This window comes from Schistosoma haematobium, chromosome 2 (genome assembly GCF_000699445.3).
Source record: "Schistosoma haematobium chromosome 2, whole genome shotgun sequence".
NCBI classification, from domain to species: Eukaryota; Metazoa; Platyhelminthes; class Trematoda; order Strigeidida; family Schistosomatidae; genus Schistosoma; species Schistosoma haematobium.
In genome coordinates this window covers 33,007,626-33,019,655 of record NC_067197.1, presented here as the reverse complement: position 1 = coordinate 33,019,655, position 12,030 = coordinate 33,007,626, and the positions used below count along the sequence as shown (strand labels likewise).

The following is a 12,030-nucleotide window of genomic DNA, read 5'->3' as shown; positions in this document are numbered from 1 at the left end:
AAAAGAAATTAATACAATAACTTTATTCATGTTTTATCAGAAGAGGTTTGTGGAGATTTTAGAAATTTCACAGACTGAAATCATGAGTCAATTGAAGCTAGACCACCATGGAAAACCTGGAAGCACTGGACGGTCGTTTCGTTCTATTATGGGACTCCTCAGCAGTGCGCATCCACGATCCCGTCGTCCGTGAGATTCGAACCCAGGATCTATCAGTCCCGCGCCAAGCGCCTAACCAACTAGACCACTGAACTGACATCCAATGAGGGATTGGTTGACGTTGAACATTAACACCGTCGGATGCCAGCTCAGTGGTCTAGTGGTTAAGTGCTCGTGCGTGAGACTGATAGGCCCTGGGTTCGAATCCCGTGAGGCGGGATCATGGATGCGCACTGCTGAGGAGTCCCATAATAGGACGAAGCGGCCGTCCAGTGCTTCCAGGTTTTCCATGATGGTCTAGCTTCAATTGACTCATGATTTCAGTCTGTGTTATTGATGTTTTATCTATAAGTGATTATATGTAAGAAACGAATTAAGAATTTGACTCTGATAAAGTATCCACAAATAGGCGTTTCAATTAAATTTGTTAACAAATTATTACTTTAAATTTACTTGATATCGTTTACTTGTATATTCCCATTGTTGTTCTAAGATTAGAATTGATCAGTCTATTGTTGACATAAATTCATTCTGTGCAAACTGCTTTGATATTACCTTTAGTCACAAGCTTTATAAGCAAGGATTCTATTGCTAGCCACCATCCATCTTTGCTTAAAAGTTTTCTGCTCTGTTACATGTATACTTTAAAGACCTATATTTAACATTTTAACCCTACTGAACAATTGTTCAGTTCATAGTTGTTTTACAGCCCTATTTATATAAGATCATTTTTTTATTTCCCTGAATAGATGCTCAAAGTAGACTATCGAAAGAAATTTCTACTACTATAATTTCCTTTCTATATCCCTTAAGAGGATGTACGAAACCTTGAAAAGTTAAATCAATAATCTATAACAATGAGTATAAGTCTAAAACTGTACTGTGGGTTAACTAAATAACAATTAACATGATTTGAAAATGTTATATTCCCTAAACTATTTATGCGGAAGCGAATAATATATTCTTCGATAAGTATATATTTATGTAATCATGTGAACTTATCATTGTTCTATTAAAATAATTATGTTTATGTCGATTAAAGAGGTTATTTCAAATAAACAAATTTAAAAACAGTCACATTTATCGATTCATTGAATCAATATCCCTTGAATAGAGTATAAATCTAAATATCCCATCTAACTTGTTTGTATGTTTGTTTGATTGTTTTTTCTCTGTCCTTATCTATAAGCATAGAAACAGTGAAATATTCAAGTTTTAATGTTTATTAAATTAAGATGAAAGAAAATATTTTCCAGAGAAATAGTTTTTTTTTTGTAAATATATGCATGAAGTGTTCAAGATTGAATGGACTGTTCATATAATCAATGCTCTACGACCATGAAAAAAAAACAGTTTCTTATTGGCATATATGCATACTGTGTGTATTGCCTCGATATTACCTGAATTCACAAGCATTCTAAACAAAAATGAATAGTGGATAGCAGTGGAATTCATACTTTTGAATTAAGGCAATATCGAGGCAATACACACAGTATGCACATATGCCAATAACACAATGATCAATTGCAGTGTTAAACATCAATGGGAAGATTCAAGTAAAATAATACCAAGTGAATTTAAACTTCATCTCATTGCATAAGCAAGTGGCTATCAAGACTCAGTAGTTAAGTGGATAACGTGATGGCGTTTGAAGCGATCAGTCTCAGAGTGAACATCAACTCTGAGATTCAGGTACATTCAGTTGACGAGTCCCAGACAGGACGAAACACGTGTCCTGGATTCTACTCCTAGTTACTATTCATCTTTGCTTATAAAATAAATAGATAGAAAACTAGATCAGAAAACATGAATTTCACTTATAAACTTTCAGGGTTAAATAAAATTATGAAATCAATATGAGTTTCATTACCTATTGTTGTATGGGACAGTTTTAATTATTTTATATTTAAATAATATCAGTTATTACATTAATTGTAATGCTAATTTAAGAAAATTGAATCCATGATAGTTTAAAAACTAGGTCAATAAATTGATTAGAATATATTTTAAATAGCTCAGTTTTTACGGACATATACAACCAGCTTTCTAGGTCAAGTAAGGATATGATAAGAATATGATAAATAAGCTTATATAGTTTATTGTTCATTCAGGAATGTACAATAATGAAAGAAGACTTCCTCTTAGATTGATTGACAGTAACACAAAATTAAAAACTTGTGGACGGAAAGCACCCTAATAATAACGGAAAGATATTTTGTTTGTGAACACTGAATTTAAACTATTGGTCTTCAAAAATGGACTTATGATAACTTTTAAAAAGATCTATCAATCGCCCGGACTCTGAATTCTAAAATATGCCACTTATAAATTGCTACTATAAGCTACCATGATGTTCATATATCATTTTATGTCCTTGAGAAAAGTAGGTTATATTTGCATCAAAATCTAATCTCTTTTCGAACAGACATAGGAGAACCATTCCACGTATCTATCTAAAGAAGAATTCAAATCAGTCAACAGATTTATGGTTGATCATTAGGTCAACTGTAGTCACGTATCCTTTGTAGCTTTATCTAGTCACGTATCCTGCATCCTTGAATCTTAAAATGTTTTATAACTTCAATAACGACATAATATCTCTGAACTAATTTTTAAGAAAATACTGAGTCCAATAACTATAGATACAGCTATATAGCCTTAGTAAATGACATCTGTTGGGGACGATAGATCCCCAGACTCATATTTTTAAATTTTATCTTATCGATCATCTTATTGATTAAATGTTAGATATTTTTATTGGGGTCAATTGATGAACTATCGATTAAATGCGCAAATAGGTCAATTAATCAACTCGTTGATTAATGTTTAAAAATTTTCTATGACAATATCGATTGTAAATATTTGTATAAATACGCCTGATTGTGTGCTTGACCTGACTTGTTATCTGCTGTTTGTCTGCAGAATACACTTTCTACACCTTACCCAGACTTCTTGATCGAGTTAGCAGAGTTGGGGACAACGAACCAGAATAGCTATCGAGTCGCTGAATCATTGATCCTTCGTTCGTTCGAGTAAGACGCATCAGTAATCGCATTCAAGCAATAAAGAAACATAAAAACATCATTAGAAAAAACCTCTTTGCTGAACTGCCTGTATTTTATTTAGGCATATAATAGTACGGTATCAGACAGGATATGTTAAAGCGATAGGATGATAGTTGTATCTTGATTATCTTTATAATTATATTACTTATAATTTGCGGTTTTCAACTAAAGATAATACTCAATTCATCACGTATTTGAAGTAATAATAATTAATGGTAACTGGACCCCCTTTTCAAAGATACTAATTGGAAACCATATTATACATAGATCTAGATATCAATGTGAGCAATTGATCAATGGACTTTGCGTTGAATGCACTAACCGTACATCTATCTGAAACAAGCTTTTAACAAGATTCAGTTGTTAATTTTAATTAAAGACACAAACAGATGGAGGTATATTATTCTTCAGGTAAAATGCTGAGTTTTCGTTTGAAATTAATCTTAAATTAAAAAAAACATTTTATTACATCATACTATATTATCTAGTTTTTGACTTAATCAGTATCATATTTCTTGTCTTCTAAACTGTTATATTACGTGTGCCATAGACAAAGAATTTTATTTTTCATGAAATGTTTGATTGACTACCGAGTTATACATCTTGTTTTTGATTAACAGGACAACTTAAAGATCATTACTAGGGTTGAATTCAAAGTTTGGATCTAATCATTTTTGTCAAACCGTCTCAGTCAGAATGAATTGTACGTGTGATGATTGCATCCAGTCACTATATTAATAAATATTATGTTTCCTGGGGGTTTTGATCATTGTACTGATGCAATGTTGGGGCTAAAACACAATTCTGAGGAAAATCCTGTTTAGACATTAATTCAAACTAATATATGTAATAGAACTCTTAGAATTCTAGCTGTATAGTGAATTATAATTCGTTTTGTTCGGGCCCTGATGACTGTAACTATCTTTCTTCATAGTCGTTATAAATCATTTTGTCCTTCGTTATTCATTTTGCTTTTTTATACAAATATTATCAAATGTTTTGCCCTCAAATGCCCTAGTTTAGCAGAGAGTGAGGGGATTCAGCTCTCCCACTCCAAACGTTCTCACACTGCCACGTGTATACAGCCACTGATAGGGAAGTTCCACTTACTGCCTTCTCACGGTATTACTGTTGTTTATTAAATTGAGAGGATGAAAAGCGAATGCCCAGCGCCTTAATCGGCTTGATGGATACGGAGGATTCTTCTAGGGGGGTTCAAAAATCCTGATTCCAAACCAATAGTGCACATGGACTCCAGGATCCTGAAGCAACAAATGGCGTATGAACCAATCGTTGGTCACCAGCTACTCTAGGACTGCATCTCCTGACGTTGCTCCATTGCTTTGTGGATCAGACATTTAAGTCGAAGGTTCCAGGTGTGGCCCCCCAAGAAAACCATCTGCTTCGGTTTGTGCACCCAGGGTGTATCACAGCCCATACACAAATCACGTGACTTGTGTGGTGCATATGTATTCGGTTCTTGTTTGTACTAATATTTATGTGTTCAGATAATAATAATAATAATAATAATAATAAAACGCTTAATGTTCAAATTGAAAACATGGTTATTTAATGATAAAAGTGAAAACCTTTCCAAAGATTATAGATATTTTCATTATAAATTCTTTCTTTGTTAAAATATTCCATTGCTTAAATCAATTTTTTCAAGCTTCAAAACTTTACATTATAATTAATTTCTTTTTATCAAACTAATTAAGACTTGCCCTAAAAGGTGAAAAAGAAAGTCTAAACATTTTAAGGAACATATCAGTGATCTTCAGTTTTTTCTTTAAATTTTAATAGTCTCATCAATAGTTCGTTTTTCTGATAAAATAAATTAGAGTAATAAATTTTTTTTTATTTTCTAAGAAAAAAAATATTTTTTTGGATTGAAAGAAAAGAGTCAGTTTCTATGGGATAAACATAATTCATTATGTTACTTTATTTTGATTTTCATTGCAGTTATGGCAACCTAAATTAATATATAAATGCACTCAATCAGAGATTATATGTGGAGATGTTTGGGGTAAGATAATCATATATATATATCGGTTTGTACTTTCTGTTCATTTGTTTTATAAGTGCTTATTGAGAATTTATGTTATCTTCATTGTTGATCTCTGTTGAAGAAGAAAATGTATGTCAATACTTTAACCTATGACTTTTATTTTGTTTTTAACAATCATGTTCATGATTTAATAACGAATATCACTTGCTATACTTTTATATGAAAACAAACATTACTCAAATTTATTTTATTAATAAGTTGAAAAGAATCATAGCAACAAAGTGATATACTTGAGTAAAATTGGATGTGTATAAATGATGATAGAGTTTTTCAAATGTGATATCTTTAATATAACCATAGGATTCAAATGATCCGATTATCCTTGAAAATATTATATGGTAATAAAAATTCAGGAATATTAGTTTTTAACAAAATGCATTAGTTTCTTAATACTTTTTATTCAATCCAAATACTCACCATTAACTCATTATTACACACATCTGTAGGGTAATAATGATACTTGGGTCGAAATGACCGTCTATATTATTGATATTAATGATGACATTAAAGTATTTTAAAGATTGGTGCACCAATCTTTGTTCTTGCTTTCTTTAAAATGATAAAGGGAACTATGTGTATGAAATTTCTCAAAATGCGTCTCCCTGCGCAGTCATTCAAGTCACTGAATCGCCTGGTGACAATACGCCTGCACCAATCTTTTTTCTTGCTCTATTTAAGATAATAAATGGAACTAAGTGTATGAAATCAAAATATTTATCACCAAATATCTAATATTAGAAGGTACCTTAACTATTTGCTTTAACTTCTAATTAATCCAGATAATATCGTCTCAAAATGATACCGAACATAGAACCTTTTAAAACTGGGCATCACTGAAAAACTGTTTCATTCTAGTTTGAGACGCATAACAGTGGAGTTAATCATAATATAAATAAAGCTATCATTAGGCAAAGATTATATTATATCACAAAATGACTCAATTTAAGAGTAAGAGTCATTGAATCTTGACATAATGTATTAAAAAGACTTTGATTTATTTAGAATTAAGATTATATATTGTTCATAACCCTGAAACTATGATGAAACAACAACTCAAATCTCTCTCGTTTTTAATAACTATTCACCTGACATCGAATTGTGACGGAAACTATTTTCAGAAAATGACGATAAACAATCTGAAATTATGTTAATGTTAGTTAAACCTGTAAAAGTAAATAAATAAGAATTAAACATATTGATATAAATCAGAAGGGGTTTGTGGTGATTTCTAGAAATTTTCGCAGATTGAAATCATGAGTCAGTTGAAGCTAGACCACCATGGAAAACCTGGAAGCACTGGACGGCCGTTTTGTCCTAGTATGGGACTCCTCAGCAGTGCGCATCCACGATCCCGCACCACGCGGGGCTGCGAATATTGATATAAACATAGAAAAAAAAACATTAAATGAGACTGATCAAACCATTGATTCGACAACAATTTTGTTTTAGTCATTTTTATGAATTTTAATACTGCACTTATTTAAAATGTCTTCAACAGGTGATCAACTAATTGTGAGTACTGAACAAGGAACGTTTGGTTTTAAAGGTAAATTATAAATAATTTATTTTGACAACTTGAATATTACACATATGAACATTTTTCCTTATACATAAGGGTTTTATCCACTGTGATCTTTCATTAATTTGGAAATAACTTATTTCAGCTGGACAATACCTGTAAAGTTAGAAACACACAATAGGTAACTGGTTTTCGTCCTAAAACTCATCAATAGTGTGTATCTTTTATCCGACACGTGGCTTCAACAAAGGATATTAGAAAGTAGATATTTACATTTAAAATATTTTGAGAATTCAAAATCAGACTGATTATATTTCGTGAATTACATACGAAATGCCTAAACCTTTTTTTTCTTGGTTTCATAATTGAATTCGTTGATTATATGCATTTACTACTGTTCATGAAGAAGGATTAGTGAAGCTTAATTTGTTAGTTAATCCGTCAACTTTAATTTCATACATTACTAACAAACATAATCAATCATCACTAATCTTCCGATGAGAATTTTATCGATGAAAAGATAACTTAATAACAGGCTTACAGACATTATTTAGTAAAATATACTGCTTGTTTTTTCCCTGATACAGAGAACTCTTTCATAAAGTTCATTTCCAAAACATAATAGTTATGTGATTGAAACTCATTTTGAAATACATATAACATTTTGTCACAATTATGACTGTAATAATCCATTACTAAAATGTCCATATTTTACCAATGTGTTCTACTTTCTGATAGTTATAATTAGCTAGCCCTTAAGACTTGACTGCTTAACTGAAGAACCTGTTCAATGACCTCAGTTATTTCACCATCTTCATGTTATTTAATTCTTATAGATAGCCCAATCCGCAAACCGTCTAGTTAATCTGTCGTAGCATACCGACACATACACACGATGGCTGATGAACATCCTTGAGAACACTCTATGTAAATTGCTCCATTGACTCATATAAACAAAACAAAATGAGATAACGCAGTTCTATCACGTGACCTATTTATAATTTTCATCAGCATGTTTTAATCCATAAAAAAGCACCATTCTTATCTTCAATAAATAATCCTTTCATGAATTTACTTCATTCATTCACTTGAAGTTTACGTTTGTCACTTCATCTGGATTTAGTGAGATAATTGTATCTGTGGACGAAATTATCCAAATTTTTTCATCAAGATATCTTAATCGATCCAGTCAAATCCTTATATATTAGTATTAGACCATGAAGAGTTATTTCAGTCCATACAGTATACCCATATGTTTCATTTATTGATACGCATTAATTGTAGATTGAATACTAGGAGCTAGTTCTTCATTATTTTCCATGTTTGAATGAGTATGTATATATGACTTCTCTGCCTAATAATTGTTTGAATCAGTTTTAAATGTAATAGTTAGTGACTATGTAACCACTTTATTTGACTTTTTTTTAAATAATGTAGATCGTGAACCGTCTGTTTTATTAATTGATAAAAATGTGGAAGTGAAACAATTAGAAGTAGCTCAATTCGAACTACTGATTATTCGTTATGATAAAGGTATGATGATCTATAATTCGATTTTACAGACATTATAAACTTTGTTTAACATGAATTATTATCATTGTTTGAATAAGCTCTGATTTTTTTTCTATGTTATTAGTGATCTGCGCATTTCTTCAGCTTGTTTTATTTCTATCAATTAATAGATTGATCTTGAACTAGAAAATATGCCCATGAAGATACAGTTCAAATGAAAGTATTAAATTTTTAGGCATCAATGCTATAGTTGGACTTGATAGTTTCACATAAATTGAGCATTGCGTAGAAAGTTGATAATAAACGTACTACTGTATTATCCTAATCAGTAGAAAACTGTAGACTTTTTTTACGTTTCGTGACTTGATGTTTGTCACTTCTTCAGCGTCAAGAAGTATCCGAAATAAAATCAATCCAAGTTAAAATAGTAGACGGAAAACAGATTAGGATATTTTTAACACAATCAAAATCATTATAGATCTGAACACGCCAATATCAAGTTATTTTAGTCAAAGCGATTTTGTATGAGATATCATTATATTTGTGTGTATGTAGGTGGGTATGAAAAATGTACAATTTGTAATATGAAGTAGTAGGGCTTCAACTTAGACACAATAAATACAATGATATCTCATATAAAATCCCTTTGATCAAAATAATATGACATTGAAGTGTTCAGATCTATTATGATTTTGATTGTGTTAAAAAATATCCTAATTTCTTTCCCATGTACTATTTTACCTTGGACTGATTTTATTTCGGATACTTATTGACGCTGAAGAAGTGACATATATCAAGTCACGAAACTTAAAAAAATACAGTTTTCTACTTATTGGGATATTACAGTGGTTTTTATACAATTTATTTTACATTTTATACCTAACTGAAGATTTGATATGCAGTTTTTCAAAAGTTGAATCGGAACTAAATAAAAATAGGAGACCATTAATTTCGTCCACCCTTTCATTTTAGACATTCCGATTACATTATTATTTAGTTTGATGTACTTAGAATGGAAATATGGCTTTAGAAATTCTTCCAAATGAATTCATTATTGCTCATCATTTGAAATCATCAACTACAAGAGTATAATAATTTAATATATCCACATTTTCAATGATCGTTTTCAAATACAAAGAGATCTTTCAATGATTAAGATCATGAATCAATGGAAGCTAGAGCACCATGGAAAACCTGGCACAACCGGATGACCGTTTCGTCCTAGTATGGGACTCCTCAGAGGTGCGTATCTATGATCCTGCCTCGCGAGATTCGAACCCAAGACCTATCGGTATCGAGCGCGTGCGCTTAACCACTGAGCTGGGGGGCACCCAACGGTGTTAATGTCTAACTTCAAATAATCCATGAAATCGAGCGACATATCCACCATTGCCATCAGTGAGTTACTACCTCACAACAGACCCGGTTGAACTCCACTGGTCATTGCTTCTCACTAGAACTCTAGGAACCACCTCTTGAAGCCAGTCGCTACTCAGTATATGTTGATTCATATCAGAAGGGTTTTTTGTGTAGATACTATAGTAATTTCAATAGTTGAGATCATGAGTCGATTTAAGCTAGATCACCATTAAAAATAAATAGAATGTTGTTTATTTATATCACTAAGACATATTGATAATATCACGTTTTTTTTCATTAGTTTGATCGACTAAAATTTTTCATTTTGTTTTTATTTCAATATTCAATTAAATTTATTATTTATTTCCATTTTCAATTAGTTTTTGTTATGTTTCATTTATTCTGCTTATCAATGTATAGATGTATATATATAAATATATATATATATATATATATATTCCTTATTTATCTTAGAAGTACCAATTTCATGTCTAATTCATTTGCAAATCATGAGATAAATCTTAATTAGTCAATTTTATTGTTGATTTATTTATTTATTTACTTTATTAAGTGAATTCATTTTAATGGAAAAACATTTTCATTAATTTCATTGTTAGTAGTATGTTGTTTTTTTTAAAATTATTTTATTAAACACTAGTTCATTATTTAATATTAATTTTAATAGTTGAAATGATGAGTCGATTGAAGCTAGACCACCATGGAAAATCTGATCTGTTGTGAGATAGTAATTCACTGAAGACGATGATGGATGTGTCACTCAATTTCGTGGATTAGTTGAAGTTATACATTAACACCGTCGTCGGCCGACCAGCTCAGTGGTCTAATGGTTAAGCGCTTACGCGCAAGACTGATAGATCTTGGGTTCGAATTTCGTGAGGCGTGATCATGGATACGCACTACTGAGGATTCCCATACTAGGACGAAACGGCCATCTAATTGTTCCAGGTTTATCATAGTAGTCTAGCTTCTACTGACTCATGATCTGAACTATTAAAATTACTATAATATCCACAAAACCCCTTCTGATATTTAATAATAGTTAGGAAATAATGAGTATTACAGTTAAACAATAAATAAATAAATCATACACGAACAGAAAATAGAAAGTATTGATGAACACGTTGAATATAGATAACTCTAAGACTGTGTAAATATCTGTATATAAATGTGAATTTAAAATATCAGATTTAATCTCTGTCATTTGTTGTTTGTATTAATTAGTGTTTACATGCTCTTGCCTTATGACATTAAATTTATGGCAGCTTATTTATTACCGTTTGTAAGCAGTGTAAATTTTATTTCTTGTACTTAACATATATATACTAATTTACTTTCTGTTAACCTGCTCCAATGTCAGTAGCGAAATATTTTGTATTCAACAAACTTTTCTATGCAATATTTAGCATAGAAAGTGTATTAAACTATTTCAGTAACAGCTAACCTAGTCTAAATTACAATCGATAATTATTCGTGTTATATCACATTCATGATCAGGTAATACAGTTGGCTTCATTTAAAAAACATGTCAAAATCTTTCATATATTTCAGTTACACTTTCTTCCTATTATATCCATTTACAACAAATACGATTTTTAGATAACAACATTCAATTTGAGTTCGATAACCATAAAACTCTATATGACTGTTTTATTCCAATATTGAGGCTTCTTAGTAGTGAACATCTAAAAACCTCACCAAACACACACACACAAACACACCCTGTAAGTATAAAAACCACTTATATTTTAAGGTAATAATAAATCCTTTGGAATAACATTTTTAATCATTAAGACATTAGCAAATGATTATGCTCATTACTTAATTATTAAACAGAAATAAATAAGGTAATCATTAACGAATATTTAAAAAAAAAGGAAACATTAACTTTTACTCATATTCAATCTTCATTTCTGTTTAGTCTAATGAAAGTTTACATAGTTTAAGGACATTTACATAGACTTTATAATAAATATCTTTATTTTACGAAAAGAAACAAACTTCTGTCTATTTGCTCTTTGATTGTTTTCCCAGGTCGTGAAGGAAAAATTGCAGTGATACAATTAAATTGTTTAACATCAACTAAACCAATTGATCGATCACAAGCTAAAAAACTCAGTTTAGAAAAAACAAAAGGTATTAGTGGATCATATTTTATATTATGAATGTTTATTCATTATTATTGTTATCATTTGCTTACTTACGCCTGTTACTCCTGGTAAAGGAGCATAGGCCGTTTACCAGCATTCATTAATATTATGCAATATGATAGTTTAATGAGTCAATAGAAATTAAAAAGTATTAAGATGATCATTACTCTAATGTTTACA

General features: G+C 30.7%; 1 protein-coding gene across 1 annotated transcript in view; it reads left to right on the top strand.

The window, feature by feature from the left end:
* GARNL3 (GTPase-activating Rap/Ran-GAP domain-like protein 3) overlaps positions 1 to 12,030 on the top strand; it is a 132,236-nt gene that overhangs the window by 106,783 nt on the left and 13,423 nt on the right. The window contains exons 16-19 of the mRNA XM_051214994.1: positions 5,187 to 5,250; positions 6,791 to 6,838; positions 8,249 to 8,344; positions 11,735 to 11,836. Of these exons, the coding sequence (XP_051068180.1) occupies positions 5,187 to 5,250; positions 6,791 to 6,838; positions 8,249 to 8,344; positions 11,735 to 11,836 (310 nt within the window). The remainder of the gene's footprint in view (positions 1 to 5,186; positions 5,251 to 6,790; positions 6,839 to 8,248; positions 8,345 to 11,734; positions 11,837 to 12,030) is intronic.